This window comes from Epithele typhae (genome assembly GCF_022376455.1).
Source record: "Epithele typhae strain CBS 203.58 chromosome Unknown BXZ73scaffold_3, whole genome shotgun sequence".
NCBI lineage: Eukaryota > Fungi > Basidiomycota > Agaricomycetes > Polyporales > Epitheliaceae > Epithele > Epithele typhae.
Window position 1 is genome coordinate 1,539,173 of NW_025954194.1, and position 20,455 is coordinate 1,559,627.

Here is a 20,455-nt window from a genome sequence, read left to right on the forward strand (position 1 = left end):
ATGCTCTCGTGCTTGGACCGTACTGTACCAGTAGTAGTTGCCCTGTGAATATGTAATTATAGTGTATGAATACCAATGCTGTCCTGTGGGCTTCGGGTGAACTCACCCTGAAACCGATTTTTTTCGCTTCGATGTATGGGTGCAGACATTTTCTTGAGTGACATGTTGACTGGTAGCCTACGCAGTGCCGCGAATGCTGTCTCCATCATACGATGTACGAGTCGCTCGGCAGAAAGTTCTTGTGCCTCGGAGCTGATAGTAGGCACCGCGGGAGGCCACTAGCACGAGCGTTAGCGGGACATCAGCGGGCAGGCGCCGGGGGAATATCGGGCAGGAGCGCGTCGGCGGCCGTCTCGTCTTCTCAGCCTCGTCGACGTCGCTATCGCCGTCGACGCCCTGCCTGTGCCCGCTGCTGCCCTGAGCTCGACGCTGGCCGCGGAGCCCGACGCCGCCACACCGCACGGCCCTCAGTCGTTCCCTCTTCTGACGCATCCGCCGCTCCTTCCACACACTCGCTCCCTGGTTTCAAGACGTGCCACACCCCCGATGTCAAGCCGCGTGCGGGTCCAGGACCCGCCCTCGTCGTTCTCGCAGAAGGCTCCCCGTAGATCTTCCTTCCTCTCCCTCCGTCGCGACCAGCCTGCCTGCACCGAACCCTACCCCGCCTCCCCCACCAGCCGTTCTCCCCCCGCAAAATCCACATCACCCTCCTCTTTCTATGCTTTCAGGGACGACCCCGCCCCTCTGACGTCTCGCGTCCCCGATCCTCCGCGTACACACGGCCGCCGCCCGTCCAAGACAGCCAGCCTGCGCCACGAGCAGAGCTTCCCAACACCCAAGTCCTCCAGCCGCCCGTGGGACACAGAGCGAGACCGGAACCGGAACCGGGACCGGGACCGGGGCTGGGACGACAGAGCCGACGACGACGACGACGAGCTCCCTGAACACGTCCAGAGCTTCCTCGAGTTTCCCTCTGCCGACCCCCGCGCTCCCCGCAGCCCGGACGAGAGCTCGAACAAGCTGCGCTCGCGCGCACGCTCCGGGCCCTCCACGCACTTCACCAGCCTCACCAGCTACGGCAGCAGCTCGTACCCCGTCCGCGACTCCAACTCGTCCTCCCTCTCCCACTTCGAGGACCCAACACCGCCGACGCCGGTCGACGACTCGCTCTTCTTCCGCGACCCCGCGTTCGGGCCGGTTGTCGTGGCCGCACCCGTCGCAGGAGTGGAGACGATGGACGCCCTCGTTGATGGCATGAACGGCTTCGGCGGAGATGACCACTTCATGGGCTTGGGCGGTATGTCCGCGTCGCGCCCGTCCAAGACCCTGAAGGTGGGCTTCCACCCGCTCTACCAGCCCCCGCTGCCCAAGCCCCCGCCTGGCATCAAGCTCGGTGGGGCTCTCCCCCGCAAACATTCGGCGCGGGAGCGAGAGCGAGAGTGGGAACGCGACAGGGACTCGGACGCGGACGAGGACGATGAAGATCACTCCCGCACCCGCTCTCCGCCCCGCGCTCGCGGAAGGCCAACGGACGCGTCGCACCCCAGTCCACGAGCCCCGGGCCTGCGGCGACCGAGTTCCCCAGGTACCCATCGCCCACCGGCCCTCCGACGGCGCCCAAGACGGTCGCACCCTCGATATCCGAAATCATCCGCGCCCATGCCCCCGTCGAGCAGCAGACGCGGTCCCGCAAAACGTCGTATGCGACCAGCTACGGACACGACTCTGTACCCAGCAGCTCTCGCACGCGCCTGAAGTCGCCTACGCCCGAGCCCGAGCCCGCACCGTTACCAGAGACCGAAGACGAGACGGACATGGTCTCGCGTTCCTCGGTCGACACGCTCGCGGAGGAGATCCAACGGAGCATGCAGGCGCAGAAGCGCGCCGCGATCGCACCGCACCTGCTGCACAAGGCCCGCTCTCAGCAGATGATGGGTGCGCATTCCGCTGCGGAGCACGGCGCGCGGGGGCTCGGGTCTCCGCGTCCGACCACGGACGCGAGGCGGGAGAGCTCGATCTACTCGAACTCGACGACGATCTCGGACCAGCCCCCGTTGCCGCCGCTGGACCTGATGGGTCTCACGCGCGTGCCGGTGAACTCGCCCTCGCAGACGATCGCGCAGTACCTCCGTTCCACGCGTCTCACGACCCTGCTCAGGCTCACGCGCTCGCCGCACGCCTCGCGGGGTAGCCCGCTCACGGTGAGCCTCTCCGACCTCGGGAGCAAGACCGGCTTCCCCGTCCTCGTCTTCCTCGGGCTTGGGTGCGTACGCCACATTATGGGGCTGTACGACGAGATGGCGGAGTGCATGGGCATCAGGCTCATTACCATCGACCGGTGAGCTCCGCTCTTCTAGACTCGATCTCGCAATTTCCCTGAGCGCGGTTGCCATAGGTGGGGACTTGGTCGCACAGAGGTGCCCAAGTCGAAGTCGTCGAAGGGCATCCCTGAATGGGCGTCTATCGTCGAAGAGGTGCTAGACCAACTCGAGATTGATCAGTGCAGCATCATGGCACATTCGGCTGGTACGCCGTATGCCATGGCTTTCGCCAACAAGCACCCAGAACGAGTACGAGGCGAGCTATGTCTGCTCGCACCGTGGGTGGCGGGCGGCGAGGGTGGTGAGCGCATCTTTTCATTTAGTGGAATTGATTTACGTACTGACAAAATTACTAGGCGGTTACAAGTGGCTTAAGTATGTTCCCAACGGGCTGTTGAAGACCGCTCAAGCGGCGGAGTGGAAGGTCCAGGCGTGGATGCTCGGTAAGCCTCCGACAATCGCGTTCGAAGGCATCGGCTTCGACATCAAGTCCGCCCACACGTCCCCGCCTTCTTCCGCCGCGTCGTCGTCATCTGCGTTGAACACCCCGCGATCGCCCCCGCACTCCGCCCACTCCCACTCCACCGTCACGCCCGCCAAGACGTCGCAGTCCGAGCGAGAGCAAGAGCCACGACCGAGCACGTCGACGACATTTTCCGACTACGATGACCTACGCGACTTTGAAGGTCGCTTCGACAGCCTGAGCACCATCGGGCAGGGCGGGCCCGGCCTCAGCCGGAATCGTACCATCAGCGAATTCAAGTCGAGCCCCGGCACGCCAGCACGGAAACCATCACGAGGCTTCCTCGGTCGCTTCAAGTCAAACGGGCAGAGTAACCAGCAGCAGCAGCCAACGAGTCCTCAGGGCGAGAAGTCGAGTAGCGGTCCCACCAAGCGACTTAAAGCGCTTCGGTCTATGGGCTCTCTCAAGGGCCGTTCCCGTGCCGGCACCAAGGCGTCCGACCCTCCACTGCCCATGACAACATGGCTTCCCCCGGCACCCGAGAGGCCAGAAGTGGGCCTGGGCTTGGATCCGTTCGACTGGGGAGAGTTCAACAAGTCACGGTCTCGGTCACCTTCACCTCTTGTGCTGAAGCCTAAAGACCTCGCTCCTCTGGATACCAGTGAGATGTCCGACATGACGACCTCTCCTCGAGCCTCTGGTAGGCGGTCAATGTCGATGGTCACTGCCAGTCCAGCGTCACCATCCATATCCCTCTCGTCTTCCCTCCACCCGATCTCGACGGCGACCTCGAGCGCTGGTTCGAAGACGCCCACAGCCACCCCAACCCCGGGCTCGGCGCAGTCGTTCCAGGTTGCGCTTGGAAACGCGCTCATCGCGGCGTCACATGCCGAGTCCGCGAAGGGAACGCACAACGACCTGCTGCAGATCTTGAACCACGACCGCCTCCCGTTAGGCTTCTCGTATCTCACGTACCCGCACGACGTGCGTGTGTGGTACGGCGACCACGACGAGAAGATTGGGGAGAACGCGGTGCGGTGGATGGAGCAGACGATGGGTCCCGACAAGTGCCGCGTCACGGTCGTCAAGGGTGCTGAGCACGCGCTCGTGTATAGGAGCGGAGTCGTCATCGAGGTGCTCGAACAGCTGACGCAGTTCTGGCGTGACTGTGAGTGCTGTCGACCCTCTATGGAAACCCGGCTTGCTGACGATCATGTTTTCCAGGGCCATGACCACGGTCGACGTTTCGCCTTCCCTTTTCTCGTCTCGTTTGGTCGGTTTCTGCAGTCCTCCCTTTGCTTGGCCACCCGTCGCTCTGTTCACTTCGTGGTTGTTGAATTACATACCAGTTCATGCAGATACCTCTCCTTGTCGTTCCCTCGCTGTCCAGGAGCCCTACCCTTTTACTGTATCTTATACATTGCATTCGCATGAGTATCCTGCCGCCTCCTTCATTTGGCCCTTACGATTCCATCCCTACTCTCTCATCTCCATCGTCATTCCCCCGCCCCTCCTTTCCTCTACCACCGTTTATTCTACGCTAAGCGCCACCCCAGCCACGTTTGGAGAGACTAATTACTGTCCATTACGCCGTATAATCTTCGTGCAGGATCTGATGATTTCCCGACTTGTTTCCGACCCCGAACCTCCACCCCCGGAACCACAGCCACGCGGCTGAGGAGCCAGCCAGCCAGCCAGCCAGTCGCTACGCGCACGCCCTTATTTGTCACCCACTCACTCTGCCCTCCGATGTACACTTCGTTCCGATTCCTCCCGCCCTGTTTGTGTCTGCATGGATCCGCACGCCCGCACGCCCCCCGAACGCTCCGCCCACGCCCGCACGCACTCACCCCCCGTTTCGTTTCTCGCACATATTGTGCACCCCCGCTGCCGTGGTCCCGACGGCACACGTACTATATACCTGCCTGCCCGCCTGTCGCTCTAAAATGTTCAAACGCCGTCCCTTTCCCCCCCTTTTTTTCTGAGTCTTATGGACGCTGCCTCGAGGTTCTTCCAGAACAAACATCTTGAAGGACATTAATCGTGGAATGCCCAGCTGCCGCCTATACATTCGTTACGCTGATGCGACCATACGCGTCGCGAAACATAACATATACGCATCGTGACCAGTGAACTTCATGTGCTCACATTTCCTCGCATTCTGCAGGGATGGTTACAGCCTGTGGAATCGCGCAGTGCGCACGCAATATATCGATTGTTGGTGACGAATTGCGACACCGACGCTCGGCACGCTCAGTGGACCCATTAGCGCCTGGACGCATTGGCGTATCTACGCATCATTGACGCCATGGCTAACGCATGAAGACTTGGGTATTTATACAGATGCAGATGCATGTGGTACAGTACAATCGCCCACGGTTTCAGACGACGTGGGTAATAAGCGAATGCGTTCCCTGCGTTTAATTCGTCAACGACCCTGACAACCTGAGGTCCCTGCTGCTCGCGCCGATGGAGATGCCCGTCTTGCCCGTGGGTATCTGCCAACTCTGCGACGTCACGTCCCAGATGGCAAAGTCGAGGCGCGAGAGGTCCATGGACACCGTGGTCGATTTCCCGGGAGCAAGGAATACACTGTCGAACTCTTTGAGGTTGTAGGGCGCCGATTTGGCCGAGGCGGGGGAGAGGTGTACAGTTGAGGGATCTGAAATAAGGCGCCATCGAAATCTGTTTCGATCACAGCGGAGCGAGGGTAGGGGCGTACCTCGTGGCCGGCAACGGTGCCGTTGTTGGTCAGAGTGAAGCTGACAGTCACGACATCCTCGTGCAACCACGGGTCGAGCGCGACGCCGGGGCCGTTCCGCTGACGAGTACCACCCGCGGTCGAACCGGAGATCTTCAGGTTGGAGTAGTCGAAGGTGGTGTAAGACAGACCAAAGCCGAACTCGTAGCGAGGCGCGATCTTGGCGCTGTCGAAGTGCCGGTAGTCGATGAATAGGCCCTCGTTGTATGGAATCGGGACGATGCCGCTGCCGGAGGTGATGACCTGCGCGGAGTAGTCTGTGACAGCCTTTCCGATTGTGTACGGCAGGCGACCGGAAGGGTTGTATGCGCCATAGAGAACATCGACGAGCGAATTCCCGGCTTCTTGCCCTGGGAGGCCGCTCCAGACAAGGCCCGTCACTGAGAGGGATTCGTAAGAATGCATTATAGGAGAACAAAAATTTACTAGCGTACCGTTGGGGTGGTCAATCCAGGCTTCAACGAGGATGGGCCCGACGGTGTTGACGACAACGATCGTGTTCTTGTTCACGCTGGCCACCTGCTTCACGAGCGCGTCCTGTCAAGCGAAAGGTGGATCAGTTCAGGGATAATTTTGTGAAACTGATAGAGTAAAACCAAGCATACCCCGCTGTGCCAGGCATTGAGGTTATTGCGGTCACCCGCGTTGTTCTCGACAGTAATATAGCCCTCGCTGTAGCGCCAAGTTCAGCGAGAGGGTCATGATTAGAACAAGGGGCACCTACCCGCTGTCTGCCGTGAGGAAGACGAACGCGACATCCGCGCCGGTAGCGACGCGTGCAGCCGACGAGAGGTCGGTGTCACTCAGTGAAGATGAGACTTTTGTGCTGTCTTGCTTGGCGCGTGTGGTGATAGCATCTATGGGCTGGGGGTATGTGTTATAACTTGAACCCTAGAGCACAATCGATGAACACTTACAGCAATGAGATATGGGAAATCGTCAGTGCTATTGTGTTTGAGGTAAGCTAAGGCATGCAAGTATGATGTCAAGGAGCCCTTACCCGCTTCCCCAGCCCACAGCCAGAACACCATCATCGCCGCTACGATCTGAGTATCTGGATATCACTCAAATCAGACTTCTACTGTATTATTCTTGGTTACGGCGTACCCATTGGGACCACGGGAGGAGTTACCGGCCCCATTCCCGACAACAGCAATGGTCTTCGGGGTGGTGAGCGGGAGAACACCGCCACTGTTTTTGAGCAGCACTGTAGAAGCGGCGCCGATTTCGCGGATAATACTGGAGAAAACATGAGCACCACATATGCATCGTAAGCTGAATGGATTTTTACTTCTTGTGATCGGCCTGCACGTTGACATGCGAGCCCTGACCACTGCTCCAAGAGTTGAAGTTGACGGCAGGGAAACCGGAATCTTGACCAAGGAGGTAATACGCCGCCAAAATACGCGTCGCGAGATCCTGAGCATGAAGGCATTAACACAAATGGGCGTGACGTATGGACGTGGGATGGCGTACATCAATGCGACCCTCAGAAACTTGTCCACTCTGAACTGCGTTGACCAAATTTTGTCCGAAGTAGCTGGAACAATCAGAGTCAACACAATCCAACTCACAAGATATCTGTACTTAGCTCACGTTTGTCCAGAGTTGATGGTAGTGTCACCTGGCATGGTCATCTGCGGACTGAAGAGTAAGTTCAATCCTGTAGTGGTGACAAAACACGCACGTCCAAGCCAGCATTCACTGCAGGGCTCCCGAATGCGTCGCCCACCAGTCGACATTACGTCTGCGCACGGTAGTTAGTGGCAAATTTGACTCGTCGCGTCTGGAGCACTCACAACCCTGGAAGCCGAATTCACCCTTGAGCAGTCCGTTCAGGGTAGCATCGTTCTCGCAGGAGTAAGTTCCGTTGACTGGCAATGATGAAAGGCTATTGCAGGACCAAAGCGCAACGTGGCTCACTTTGATCTAGGGAAATGGACAGTCAGAGCCAATTATGCTACACGACTTGTCGATAACTTACTGTAACTGCACATGACGGAGGCGACATTGGCTTGGACGCTACGCAGGAACTAATGTTGGTAGTTAAGCATATTGCTCGCCCTCTGACAGAGTGGACGTACTGGGTAGCTGTAAAGCTCATGTTGCTGGATGGAGATTGAGCTTCAAGCAGTCAGTATTGATTTACTAGTACACGTACCGTCCTGTCATCAACCTGGGAAGAGCTGCTGTCACGGAAATGTTCTTGCTCACTAAATCAAGGGTCAGCATGCTGTTCTCCACAAAGGTAAACCTACCCACTTGTTGATGTAATGCTTCGCGCATGCTTGGACGCCAGCGCTCTGGATACCGGTGACGGTCTCAAACGCCAACTCTCCGGAAAGGAAGGGATCGCCTCCTCCTCCTTCCCAGTTGCGACCAGCGGCTGGAGCGCGCATCAAGTTCCTGAAGTACAGTCAGTCACCTTCTATATGCAGGCACCTCGAAATGCCTCACATCATAGGGCCGAGGGCAACGTGGACACCCTTGCCCTTAAACTCAGCACCCATGGCTGCTCCGCGTTGCCTCATCAAAGTGCGGTTGAACCTGAAGGAAGTTTAGTGAGTTTATGGTATATACCGAGATCCGTCATGTACTCACGTGGCCGCAACATTGATTTCGCTTTGAAAAGGGGCGTCAGTGAGCCTGCGTGTCGGTCGTCGAAGGCTTGTACGTACGGAGGGAACGCAGATACCAGGTCCGCGTAACGCACACCAACAGGGCTGTCTTGAAGACAAAGTCCTCCGAACCCAGACAGAGCCGAGATTGCAGGCGTGTTTCCAACACAGGGTCCTGTTGTACTTATGCCATGAGCACCGTAGCTGAACCTTGATGTGTCGTAAGTACCTTTCTCCCACTGCACACCTGTTCCTAAGTTTACTTTGTCAGTGAGGGAAAGTTTTGCAACGGCGGCCTTCGCCTGTGATAGGTTGTGCCTTAGCCGACGGGGGTATCAAAAACGGATTATGGGCCCACCTTGACATAGGCGGTAGCCCATTCGGGCGAGATGTTCGCAAGGCTTGTTTGCGCAGGCGCCGTCGAAGTTGTGGTCGAAGGTGCGGTCGATGTCGAGGTAGGAGCGGTTGAAGTGCTAGAGGTCGACGCGGTACCCGGAAGACATTGCGAGTAGTCTAACGAAGAGCATCTCAACGTCTCTCCTTCTCCCCGTCTAGGCAAGTGGAATACACTCACAGGCATTGACGAAAGTGCACACGGATCCCGACGCGCACGTCGTTCCTCCGGACCTGTAGGTGTGACATGTCAATCTCTCATAGAAGTGCACATAATACAGGTACTTACCATCCAATACCACCACATTGCTGATACACCTGTTGCTGTCCGACAACAGAGCCAGCGAAGAGCGCGAGGGCAATGATGGCGTGGAAAGCCATGATGGGGAGGACCTGCTTATGCGGGGCCCTTGTCATTTCGTCCGTACGCCCAATCGTGTCTATATACCCCGCCCATGAAGATTCACCCCGAACCGACGCCTTGCGGCCGCCATGTAAGGCGGGTTGAGGCAGGATGCCGTCGACTCCCGGAAAAGGCGCGGATAATTGGCGGATGGAGTACGGCGCACGCGTCCGTGACGTCCAATTGTCGGTGTTCAACACGGCGACTCGTCTTCCCGTGAGCGCGTCGCAGTCACGAGGGTCGTCTCGTCAGTCCCGGCGTCTTGGTTTTTGTCAATCTTCGCCGCACGCCAAGCAGCACGAACGGTCGATCAGAGACCTTCAGGCCAGGAGACTTCACCGAATGGGCCGTTGGGTAAATGCTCAGGGGACCCGGGTGTCCAATGCATTACGGTATTGTAGATTATATGCATGTCCAGCCTGCAGCCATTAATGTAGATGAGCGTCGAGTGAGTGTGCCCACATCCAATGCTTGAGATAAAGAATTGTGCGATATCACCAGAGCGGCTCAACCTCCGACCATCCCTTCTGCCTCTGTTCCCAGTACCCGCCCACGTAGATCCACTCCTCGTTGACCTGTTTGAACCAACGTGGACCGCGCTCCTCGCCCTTCGCGCGCCGCGAGCGCTGGAGCTCTTCGACACGCACCTTTTCCGCCTCAGCCACATTGAGGTCGCCATTTTCGAGCGCGCGCACGTCCGGGCGGTACCGTGAGTCGGTTGGGGCAATGCGACCCTCGAGGTCGGGCGTAATTTCGTTGAGGGTGATCCCGAACGAGGTAAAGCCATAGTATTCGTTCGCATTCTTGGGGAATGGTGTGATCCGCCACAGGACATGCAAATGCGACGAGTCGATCTTGCGTGCCATCTGCTCGTCCCACTTGCCCTCAAGAGACGCGACGATGCTCCCCGAGGCGGAGCTGAGTGTTCCCGTGACGACGTTTGCGGGGCCCCAGTATCCGCCTTCTTTGAAGTCGAGTGTGCACGAGTCACCGCTCGTCGTGTTCTTGATTTCTAGCTTGCCAACGTGCTCAAGGTACTTGGTACCCATCATTAGGTTGCGAATGAATGACGAAGGTCGGTTCCTGAGTCTCTTTTAGATTCTCGCTGTCAACGCTGTCTGATTTCTAGTCACGCACCACTCATAGTGCTCATTCCCGAGGTTGAGGTGAATGGTCCCTTGAGGTATAATCTCCATACTTTTCCCTGGTAGAATGGTGCTCGGTTGATCTCCGGTGAACATCATGCAGTAAGGGAAGTACTTACCCCAGAACTTTGTCTTCCCTGTAGACGTAGCATAAAGCTCCCAATCTTCGCCTTGTGCGTGCCAGGCAAGAATGACGGGGTTGTGGCAGACTTTCTCCGCGAGGAAGTGCATGCGCACGTCTTCGAAGGTCTCAGCGAGCATCGGATTGCTATCGCGAAGGTCACGTCAACAATATCCAGGGTGAGGAAAGAAACATCACGCACAAGCCCTTCCTTCCTGTCTTATGCCTTGTGTTTGCGTAGGTTGACACTGCAAATGCCGCAATAAAGCACATGCGCTCAACGGGATCGGAGGCATTCGCCGCTTGCGAGAGCAAGTGGAAATACTCCAGGTCCTCCGCAGCCTTCTGGAGCATCGTTAAAGGTTCGTTGAAAGTAACAGGCAGTGCCACTTTCGAGAGATCCTGCACCGTGGGTAAACCTCTGCACATCGCCTCTATTCTCGGACAAACATACCTTCCCGACATTCTTCTTCAGAACCGCGAACAGGCTGCCCTCGTCTCCGACTGGCCCTGATGGCAAGGCCGACCTGCGCTTCACAACTGCCGCCGCGGTGGGTTCTACCGGAGGCGGGGGAGGCGGAGAGTCGGATTCGGATTCGGAGTCGGTGTCCGCACCGATGCTTGACCCGACATCCGTCATATCCGTCATGTCCGTGCGGGCAGTCAGTCGGGAATCCGTATGGAGCGACTTGCCTTCGTCGGCCGTGGTCATATCCAACACGAATTCCTCCGGCCCGTCGTACTCGGGAGCATCAAACCAGATACTCCCGTTGTCTCCGCTGTGAGAACTGATGAAGGACATACGCCCTGCCGCTGGTGTGGCCGTTGATGGCGTGTGCGGCCCTTCTTCGTCTTCTTCTGTGGTAGTGGCGAGAGTGGGGGAGCTCACAAAAGTGGTGTCAAGCGCAGGATGTGTTTGTAGCGATTTGCTTAGGGCGGAATGCTGGTTCTTGAGCTGCTTGACTGCAGTGGATATGCGACTGAGGACCTCCGTCGACGGCGGATGCTCCTGCACGCTCAGTTGCGCCTGAAGTTCGTGGTGGTGTCCTATGCCTCACTGAATATTGATATGGAGGCGCCAAGGGAAGAGTACGCACCCTTCTTCAGGAACCCCAACATCCCATGTTCCTTCCCATTCTCAGACCGTGAACGCATACCCGTGCTCCGTCTTCTCTTCAGGTGGTCGTCTTCTGACAACAGTATAGTGAGCGCGTCTTCAATATCCGCGATGGTCTATAAGCGCATTACGAGGCAGTTAGCGACCTATGTGCGTTGCGGGAACAACACACTCACATTGCCGATCTCGTCTACGAGCGCGTTCGCCCTGTTGAACTGGATGCCTCCGCGCGCGGCCGAGCGTGCGAGGGAGGATCTACGGGACTTGGGTATTTCGATCGCAAGGATTTTGCTAGGAGGGAGTGCAAGCGTAAGTCAACGAGTGCCCTGATATACGCGCAATCCCGCTCGAGGAGCCACCACGGTGATCCGCTCGGCATACAGCCCGTGTCACCCTCGGCCAGGCCGGAGGGCAACTGGCGCGAGGAGCCGGTACCCGAGAGGCACGGCGCCGCGTTTGCCGTCACGTCGCGTCGACAAACGTGGTCGAGAACCGGACGAATGATGTTCGAGAATTCGGGCGCGATGCCAGTCTCCCCCACGGAAAGTGGGAGGTGCAGTTGAAGACGCGAGGAGCAGCGTTGCCGTCGATGCGCCGATGGAGAGTCGACACGATTGATCGGGATGAGACATCGCCATGCGCCTGCATGGCCATGCCCTCCGCCCTCCGCTTTTGACCTCCGACACCCAAACCACAAGCATAAATGGAAGGCACAACGCTCACCGGAAAGCCCCCATCCACATCTCGAAGTCCTCTCTGCTCAGGCATCGGATATGGAACGTCCCGGTGTGCGAGTCGATGTGGATGTCTCTGCGCCCCGGTGCAGTGGCGACAGCGGCCTGGCTGAGCAGGATCTGGTCGCGCTGGGGCTGGCCGGGCTCGAACGAGTATGAAAGGACGCCGGTGCTTGTCAAAGTGAAGTAGCGGCGCGCAAATCCTGATGGCGAGCGAGCATTGAGCATTAACTGTTGTAGAGATGCTGAAGGATGTGCGCACCTTGCATTCGTTTCCTGCGCTTCTTCTCCACCCATCCCTCGCATATAGTCGTCGTGGGGGAAACAGGCGCGGCGTGTGCAGTCGACACCAGAGAGGCATTGACAAGCTTGGTGGTCGCATTGGTTGCGTACATGGTGTGCGTGCGGGAGTGAAAAGCAGGAGACGCGCGAAGATGAGTGGGGGCGGGGTATTCTGACCCTGGGGTACGTAACAAGTGACAGAGGCTCTGCGAGCCTAGCACATGGAGAAGGCACTGGGTATATGTGAGATGGTGGATATCGGGCAGGACGGATTGGGCCGTCTGGGGCGGATGCCCTCAGGATCCAACGGATGCCATGTTCTGGCTGCGGAGCGCCCACTGCGGCCATGGCCGTGTCGATGAGGTCACCGCGTCGCTGGTGCCGAGTGTCGTGAGCGACCTCCGCTGGCAGCGAGGCAGGGCCGCGTAGGGACACCTCCCTTGTCCCACTTGCGTGCCAATGGGCCGTGGAGAGTCGGATCGCTACTCCAACACCGGTGATAATGATTCAGATGGCTGCTACGGGGGTACAGATGCGAGGACAGAACGACGACGAAGAGCAGTAAATTAAACCAGGGTGCAGACCGCGCCTGGTGCTAAGGGGCAAGGGGTAACCAGTGGTGCGTGAGGAAGACAAACAAAAGTTCCACGGCACAGTCCTCAAAAACGATGCGGCTCAGCAGTTGCAGCCCGCGTTCTGGTTGGTGTCGGAGTCGATCCGGATCGGGTCCGGGTAATCAACATACCTGTGGTCGTATTCAGCCTGGGGCATACACGGCCACAAGAGACAATACATACAGCTGGTCGTCCTGCTCCTGTTGCAGAGCATTCTTCGCGACAGTCTGGAACGCCTGTTCGACGTTGATAGCCTCCTTGGCAGAGGTCTCAAAGTAGGGGATGTTGCCCTTGGACTGGCACCAAGTCATCGCACGCTTCTGGGTGACCTGTGGCACGCGACGGCGGCATTCAATAATGGCAGGGGCATGAAACACAACCAAAGCGTACCTGACGTTTACTCTCCTCCATGTCGATCTTGTTCCCGAGTACAACGAACGGGAAGTTCTCGGGGTCATGAGGGCTCGCCTGAATGAGGAACTCGTCCCGCCAACTATCGAGTGTCTCAAACGACTTCGCGCTGTTGACGTCGTAGACGAGCACACAACAGTCCGCGCCACGGTAGAAAGCTACACCCAACGACTGGAAGCGTTCCTGGCCGGCAGTGTCCCAAAGCTACGCCGGGCCTGAGCACCGTGAATGGACTGCAGCACCAAAGGGGAACACACCTGCATCGTCACCAGCCTGTCGTCCACCATAACCTCCTTCGTCAGGCTACCGGCATGTCAGTGGAGCTGAGCTCGACAGGTCGGGAGAGTGACCGAACGCACAAGTCGGCACCAATAGTGGCCTTGTACTGGTTGCTGAACCGCTTGTTAACATACTGGTTCATCAGCGAAGTCTTGCCGACTCTAGAGCGCCACAGAGGAGCATAGGGTGGAGCTTTAGACCAGGGACAACCCGAAAGGTGGGCATACGACCCACCCGCTATCGCCCAGAATGATAACCTATGTGAGGCGTCAGCTCAGGGAGAATGGGTATAACAAACATAAAGACAAACCTTGAGGAGGACACGACCCATGGCAAACTCGTTAGTGGCGGGAGAGGGGAGAGGGACTCGGGGGGAATGAGAGTCAGGTAGGATATGGGACGAAACCGCCGGGTGCCCGAGGCGACACGGGCGTCTAGTCCGGAATCTCCGATGCCCGCGGTAAGCGCCCGCAGTGCCGCCGACTCGAGCCAGGCGCTTTCCTCGAGCGTTCTCCTCACCAGGCTGCCTCGCCTGCCGTCCCCGCTGCGGTCCTCTGCTCCTTCCGTCTAGCCCTTGTCTGCTTCTCGCTCGTACCGCTGACCGTTGCACGCCCTGTGCTCTCGGCCCTGCGTGCCCACCTCCGGACCTCTATTCGCCTCACCATGGCCGAGCCGTCATGGCAAGAAACGCTCCGCGTACGGCTCGTCGAGCGCAATGCGCGCGAAGGCTCCTACGCGCCCATCATCGAGCAATGTACGTCCACGTTCGCGCATGTACGTCTGGTGCTGTCCGGCGACGGCGCCACGGGTCTGCGCCGATGTTGTTCCTATTCTCACATTCCTCTTTCCGCCCTCTGGACGCGCCGTCCCACCCAATGTGAACGCTGAAAAGACCGCAGATTGGCGCAGCAAACGAAGCTTTTGAAGGAGCGCAATGCGTCTCTCCTCAACGCGATGGGCAGCTCGCGCCCGAATCCGAGCAGTTCGACCGTGTTTGTGCCAGGGACCAGCGAAGAGTGCGTGGACGTGATCTGCGTGTCAGGACTATCGCTGATCGTGAGAGCCTGTGCAGCAATCCCGTACGCGCTGCGTACATCGCGTCGCTCGAGTCCCAGATCTCGTCGCTGCGCGATGAGCTGGCCACCGTGTACAAGACGCAAGGTCAGAACGCGCAGAGGCTATTGGCGATGAACGAGACGCTTCGGGAGAAGGAAGAGCTGTCGCGGGTAGACGCGGAAGGCCTCAGGAAATCTCGCGATGAGATTGCCCTTCTGCGCAAGAAGGTGGATCAGCACAGCGAGTTGATGGCGGAGAAAGACAGGACGGCCCAGGTGAGCCATGGATCCTTCCTATCGTTTGCTGTTATTGACATCTCTGCGCAGATTCTTCACGATGAGATTTCGACCCTTCAGCTTGAGCTGAGCCAGATAGAAGACCGGAATCAGACGTTGACCAAGGACAACGCGAAGCTCTTGCAGCGCTGGCTGGACGCGAAGCAGGCAGAGGCGAACCGAATGAACGAAGCGAACCAGTTCTACGAAGATATGCAATCGCGGAAACAAGCGATTCAAGACACGAACGGGTCGGAGTCGGGAAACGGGGATCTTCTGAACGAGGGGGGAACCACGATGATGACGGATGGGATGCCATCTCAAACGGGGACGGACCTCAATCTGACACCGAATGGCTAATGGTGGAGGACGACTAGAGGGTGTGCGGCTCTGTTTGTATGATTTCATGGTTATCTCTGTCGATCCCCATTTCTCACCTCTCTTTGGATACCCAACCGTCCCAGATATCCTCTACTTCTTATGATCGTCCGCGCTGTAATCTCTAATCCACATTTTCTGGCGGTGATGCTGCTGTTAGTTGGGGACAGACAATCTTATGCTGTACGTTCCACCTTGCACTCCTGCTCGTGTCTGAAGCCGGTCATCCCGAACGACTCGCGAAATGCGTCCGATCGGTGGGTTGGTGAAGAGCGTGGCTGCTCTCGGTCGCCTCGGGATCGTTTGACAGCGAAGGCCCGGCCGCGCAAGCTGCTCGGGTCCTGCGCACGGCGAGTGGGGTCTGGCCGGGCAGCAGTCAGCCTCCTCGCTGCCAGACATAAGGCGAGCCCAGCGCGCCGGTCGCGTTCAACGTCTCCTGCCTCTCCCTTCCAAATCAACTCCCGTGTCTCTTCCCCCGCCTCTCGTTTTGTCCTCAAGATCACAGCCTAGCAAGACACACCAACCAACACGCAAGATGCGGGCCCCCACTCTCCTTATCGTGGCCCTCGCCGCCCTCGGTTCTCGTATCGCCAACGCCTCGCCAATCCCTGCCGGCAGCTTCAACTCCAACGTCTTCACCGTCTCCCACAAGCCGGTCACGAACGCCGACTCCCCCCCGGCCACCCCGAACCTCGTGCTTCGTGATGCGAGCCCTGATCACTCGCCTACTCTCTGGTCCTTCAAGACCTCCAAGTGAGTACCTTGAAGCTGCCCCTCACTCGTATGCTATATAGACCTTGTGCAGGATTGGCCCACGCGACCTTATAGCACGCGCTCTCAACGCGTTCAGAGCTGTGGGTTCATCCACTGGTGGTTCAGCCGTCAAGTAAGCTGCTCATTTGCATCGCACGGCCACTTCCACCTCCGTTTTGACCGCCGCTGCGGTTTCTCTAGGCACGCCGACCACGCGCTCGAGAAGCGAGTCTTGGACGAGGATACTTTCGGCGGGAACGCCCAGACGGGCGACAGTGGCAACGTTGACGGCGGCGACATCATCAACTTCGCGGACAACTACGGCATCCCGACGATCCTCAACCAGAACTCCAACAACGGCGGCACTGGCGGTAACTCGCTTGCCGGGTGCGCCTCCGGCGGCCGCGGTGGCAATCATGTCGCGGGAGGCAATGGCCGCTCGGGCACGGCGGGTAACGCGAAGGGCGGCAGCGTCTTTAACTCGGGCGCGGTCGTCAATGTCGATTCTAGTGAGTGTCTTCAGGATGCTCGGCTCGCTGCCGTACTGACCAGGGTGCGTAGACAACGCTGGAAACGCGGGTCTCACTCAGACTGGGTGTGCGTACGGTGGAGACGTCGAAGAGTTCTACGAGAGCAAGACGGACCAGTATAAGTCGGATGTCCACGATGACGTACAAAATACCGCGAAGACCAGTGAAGCAACTACTGGAGGCAACGTCGGGGACTACGCTGCGGCCTACAAGGCGGCGTATTTCACTGGGCAGAACTGAGGGGTCGGGAGGTGGTTTAGGCCGTGGGCGATGTGAAAGTCATGATGCCGTGTTGATGACCATACCATGATTCATTCAGACGTACATACGAGTCCCAATTTGACGACCTTCGCCTGTCCATGCATCGGTCCGAGCGGTCCGTAGAGTGGAAAAAGTAGTCGTCCGAGTGACTCGGACAGACGCGCCCTGTGAACAATACCCCTCCTCCTAGTCCCAACAGTCACTCTGGGCTGCAGGACTGTCCACTGGGTCGCCATGTCTCTCCCTCCTCTCTCTCCCAGGGTTCTCGCCCGCAGCCTCCGTGGCACGGTGTCCGGACTGCGCAGGTCGTTCGCGACGCCCACCTCCCTTCCCGAGAAGGACTGCACGTCCATTACGCCTCCATACCCCAAGCTGCTCAAGAACCTTGCCACCGTCCGCGATATCCTCGGGAACCGGCCCCTGACTCTGGCGGAGAAGATCCTCTACAGCCACATCCACGACCCGGAGCGCACCGTCGCGAATGGCATCAGCCGCGGGGAGACCTACCTGCAGCTCAGCCCGGAGCGCGTCGCGATGCAGGACGCGTCGGCGCAGATGGCACTGTGAGTATTGAGTACTGAGTTCTGAGATATGACGCGCGAGCCGGGACTGTGCTGAGACCATCCGTCAAGGCTGCAGTTTATGAGTGCGGGGATGTCAAGATGTGCGGTGCCCGCGAGCATCCACTGTGACCATCTCATACAGGCCTCGGAGGGTGCTGAGAAGGATTTGGAGGTATGTTCTCGCTGTCTGCGTTGGATGCGCCATGCATGTTCAACGCACTGCGTTGTAGCGGTCAATTGTCACGAACCAAGAGGTCTTTGACTTCCTTGAGAGCGCGGCGCGCAAGTACGGCATCGAGTTCTGGAAACCAGGCTCGGGCATTATCCACCAGATTGTACTGGAGAACTACGCTGCGCCGGGTATGCTCATGTGCGTATCCTTGCCCTTGAGCGTCGCGTTTCAGTTGTCTCACACACGCCCAGGCTTGGAACAGGTTCGTTGTTTTCAGTATAGTGCGCTGTTCATGCACTCAGGTATTTGCAGATTCTCATACGCCGAACGCCGGTGGACTGGGAATGCTTGCAATTGGCGTGGGCGGCGCGGATGCTGTCGACGCCCTGACCGGCACCCCCTGGGAGTTGAAGGCCCCCAAGATCATTGGTAAGGCAGCGAGGCATATGTTTACCGTGAAAGTCGTATGCTCATCGCTTCCAGGTGTGCGGCTTACGGGAGAGATGAATGGATGGGCTACGCCCAAGGACCTCATCCTTCATTTGGCTGGCAAGCTCACAGTTAGGGTAAGCGGACGCACAAATGCAGTGGTTCATTTTGTTCACCGTATTCTAGGGCGGCACTGGATCCATTTTGGAGTACTTCGGTCCTGGAGTGGCCAGCCAATCGTGCACAGGTATGGGGAACTTTCAAAAGCTTGACCAATCGCCCTGATTCGCTGTCAAAGGTTTGGCTACCGTGGCCAATATGGGTGCCGAGGTTGGCGCGACGACTTCTACATTCCCTTATTCCCAGCGCATGCGTTCATACCTCCAAGCTACCGGTCGCGCACCTGTCGCACAAGCAGTGGACCAAGCAGCAGCCCACGGTTACTTGGCTGCTGACCAGGGTGCCGAATACGATGAGGTTATCGAAGTTGTACGTATGCCAGAGCTCACCCGATTACTCCATGCACAGCTCACGCAACCTCGCAGAACCTGTCTGAACTGGAGCCCACCATCAATGGACCTTTCACTCCTGATCTTGCCACTCCGCTGTCTAAGTTCGGTTCTTTCGTGAAGGACCAAGGCTGGAAGGACGAACTTTCTGCCGCCCTCATCGGATCATGCACAAACAGTTCGTACGAAGACATGACCAGTGTTGCGGATCTTGCTAGACAAGCTAAACAAGCCGGGCTGAAGACGCAAATCCCCTTCCTTTGCACACCCGGTTCCGAGCAAATCCGTGCGACGATCGAGCGTGACCAAATCACCAGTCAGCTCGAGGACGTCGGAGCGACCGTTCTGGCCAACGCGTGTGGGCCTTGTATCGGCCAATGGAAGCGTGAAGACAAGCAGGGCGAAGAGAATGGTTCGTGACGATTTTTTGCGATCAGCTCACCCCAACCACTCACATTCGTACTCAGCCATTCTCACATCCTTCAACCGCAACTTCAAGTCCCGTAATGATGGCAACCGGCTGACGATGAACTTCCTGGCTTCACCGACGGTCGTCACCGCGATGGCATTCTCCGGCAAGCTCTCGTTCAATCCTATGACGGACTTCATCCCTCTCCCCAATGGTCAAGCTTTCCGTTTCTCACCCCCGCATGGACAGGATTTGCCCGAGGCAGGCTTCACTCCCGGAGAGACGCGCTACTACCCGACGCCGACGCCTGAGCCCCAGCCTGAGACCGAAGTCGTGATCCGTCCTGATTCGCAGCGGCTGGAGATTCTCGAGCCGTTCTCGAGCCACTTTGGCGAAGGCTCTGGGAACGCACGTGAACTGGAGCTCCCTGCTCTCAAGGTGCTGATGCGTGTGCGGGGCAAGTGCACCACGGATCACATCTCTGCTGCCGTTCGTCCATTCCCAATCAGGGCATTGTAGTTGATGTGACTGATTTGCACTTCCCCAGGGCCCATGGCTCAAGTACAAAGGCCATCTCACTAACATCTCCGAGAATCTCCGTGAGTGCTTTGATCTATATTTGAGGCATCCATTTGACCCCTTCCTTCTCAGTTATCACGGTCAGTGCTGCTGTGACCCGGGGTTGACCTTCCACTCATCGACTTTCAGGCTGTAAATGATGAGGGGGGCGAGGTTAACATTGCTTTCGACCACGATCATTCTCCTTCTGAATCCGAGACTGCTACTATCCCTGCGGTGGCTAAGCGTTTCAAGGCGCGTCAGCAACCTTGGGCTCTCGTTGTCGACGACAATTATGGCGAAGGCAGTGCCCGCGAGCATGCCGCCCTCCAACCCCGGTTCTATGGTGGGGGACTTCTACCCATAGATGTATCTCAAGCTCACAACAGTCCTCCAGGTTGCGCTATGATCGTCGCACGCTCTTTCGCCCGCATCCACGAGACCAACCTGAAGGTGTGTTCCCCGTGTTCGCGTCTTGATTCTCATAACTGACCGTCTCCCGTTGGGTAGAAACAAGGCGTTCTCCCTCTCTGGTTCGCCGACAAGGCAGACTACGACCGTATCGGCTCTGGTGACGTGGTTGAAACCGTTGGCTTTTCGGACCTCCTCGAGGGCATGCCGGACGCGAACATTCGCCTACGTGTGACTCGCAAGGGCGGTGAAACTTTCGAGGTGCTGGTGAAGCACACGATGTCCACCGACCAGCTCAAGTGGCTCCGCGCGGGCTCTGCACTCAACTATATTCGCTCGCAAATCGCGGCGGGTGCTCAGTGAAGTGGATACCAAACCACTGCGTCTCTAAAAAGTATGTACTGTAGAATATATCCTAGAATGTAGTGTACCCGATCGAATGGATGTGCAAGCTGGTGAGCGGCATGTGTTTGGCGTGGCGTGAGGTCC

The 20,455-nt window shown here is 58.0% G+C and overlaps 7 protein-coding genes across 7 annotated transcripts; 4 read left to right on the plus strand and 3 right to left on the minus strand.

The window, feature by feature from the left end:
• Positions 1–546: 546 nt before the first annotated feature.
• BXZ73DRAFT_74021 (uncharacterized protein) lies at positions 547–4,016 on the plus strand (the record flags this gene model as incomplete). Its single annotated transcript, XM_048021971.1, has 5 exons — positions 547–1,439; positions 1,484–2,338; positions 2,396–2,622; positions 2,678–3,952; positions 4,009–4,016. 5 exons carry the CDS (start codon positions 547–549, stop codon positions 4,014–4,016), a joined length of 3,258 nt encoding a protein of 1,085 aa, XP_047882885.1.
• A 1,188-nt stretch (positions 4,017–5,204) lies between these two features.
• On the minus strand, positions 5,205–8,937 carry BXZ73DRAFT_97013 (beta-glucosidase; the record flags this gene model as incomplete). The annotated part of the gene is made up of 26 exons (XM_048027226.1): positions 5,205–5,376; positions 5,436–5,446; positions 5,507–5,925; positions 5,980–6,082; positions 6,151–6,217; positions 6,270–6,409; positions 6,463–6,490; positions 6,546–6,599; positions 6,653–6,784; positions 6,837–6,964; positions 7,022–7,085; positions 7,142–7,208; positions 7,278–7,292; positions 7,345–7,419; positions 7,469–7,474; positions 7,530–7,578; positions 7,630–7,653; positions 7,707–7,758; positions 7,808–7,951; positions 8,003–8,092; positions 8,147–8,167; positions 8,224–8,338; positions 8,393–8,465; positions 8,522–8,676; positions 8,738–8,790; positions 8,846–8,937. 26 exons carry the CDS (start codon positions 8,935–8,937, stop codon positions 5,205–5,207), a joined length of 2,349 nt encoding a protein of 782 aa, XP_047882886.1.
• Positions 8,938–9,453: 516 nt separating this feature from the next.
• BXZ73DRAFT_87410 (Oxysterol-binding protein-domain-containing protein) lies at positions 9,454–12,471 on the minus strand (the record flags this gene model as incomplete). Its single annotated transcript, XM_048024555.1, has 9 exons — positions 9,454–10,042; positions 10,097–10,163; positions 10,224–10,372; positions 10,428–10,627; positions 10,680–11,272; positions 11,323–11,458; positions 11,519–11,633; positions 12,066–12,279; positions 12,339–12,471. 9 exons carry the CDS (start codon positions 12,469–12,471, stop codon positions 9,454–9,456), a joined length of 2,196 nt encoding a protein of 731 aa, XP_047882887.1.
• A 562-nt stretch (positions 12,472–13,033) lies between these two features.
• BXZ73DRAFT_39836 (small GTPase superfamily) lies at positions 13,034–13,993 on the minus strand (the record flags this gene model as incomplete). The annotated part of the gene is made up of 7 exons (XM_048018460.1): positions 13,034–13,103; positions 13,156–13,301; positions 13,363–13,587; positions 13,641–13,686; positions 13,743–13,823; positions 13,897–13,919; positions 13,973–13,993. 7 exons carry the CDS (start codon positions 13,991–13,993, stop codon positions 13,034–13,036), a joined length of 612 nt encoding a protein of 203 aa, XP_047882888.1.
• Positions 13,994–14,325: 332 nt separating this feature from the next.
• On the plus strand, positions 14,326–15,353 carry BXZ73DRAFT_39538 (ATG16-domain-containing protein; the record flags this gene model as incomplete). The annotated part of the gene is made up of 4 exons (XM_048018398.1): positions 14,326–14,416; positions 14,555–14,678; positions 14,735–14,993; positions 15,045–15,353. The coding sequence occupies 4 exons, from the start codon at positions 14,326–14,328 to the stop codon at positions 15,351–15,353; spliced, it is 783 nt and encodes a 260-aa protein (XP_047882889.1).
• A 553-nt stretch (positions 15,354–15,906) lies between these two features.
• Positions 15,907–16,894, plus strand: BXZ73DRAFT_97017 (uncharacterized protein; the record flags this gene model as incomplete). The annotated part of the gene is made up of 4 exons (XM_048027227.1): positions 15,907–16,124; positions 16,177–16,257; positions 16,326–16,633; positions 16,686–16,894. 4 exons carry the CDS (start codon positions 15,907–15,909, stop codon positions 16,892–16,894), a joined length of 816 nt encoding a protein of 271 aa, XP_047882890.1.
• Positions 16,895–17,149: 255 nt separating this feature from the next.
• BXZ73DRAFT_39676 (aconitate hydratase) lies at positions 17,150–20,329 on the plus strand (the record flags this gene model as incomplete). The annotated part of the gene is made up of 14 exons (XM_048018430.1): positions 17,150–17,478; positions 17,548–17,650; positions 17,709–17,852; positions 17,953–18,079; positions 18,134–18,216; positions 18,266–18,326; positions 18,378–18,568; positions 18,625–19,000; positions 19,056–19,486; positions 19,545–19,596; positions 19,649–19,656; positions 19,706–19,901; positions 19,953–20,008; positions 20,066–20,329. 14 exons carry the CDS (start codon positions 17,150–17,152, stop codon positions 20,327–20,329), a joined length of 2,421 nt encoding a protein of 806 aa, XP_047882891.1.
• Between the last annotated feature and the right edge of the window lie 126 nt (positions 20,330–20,455).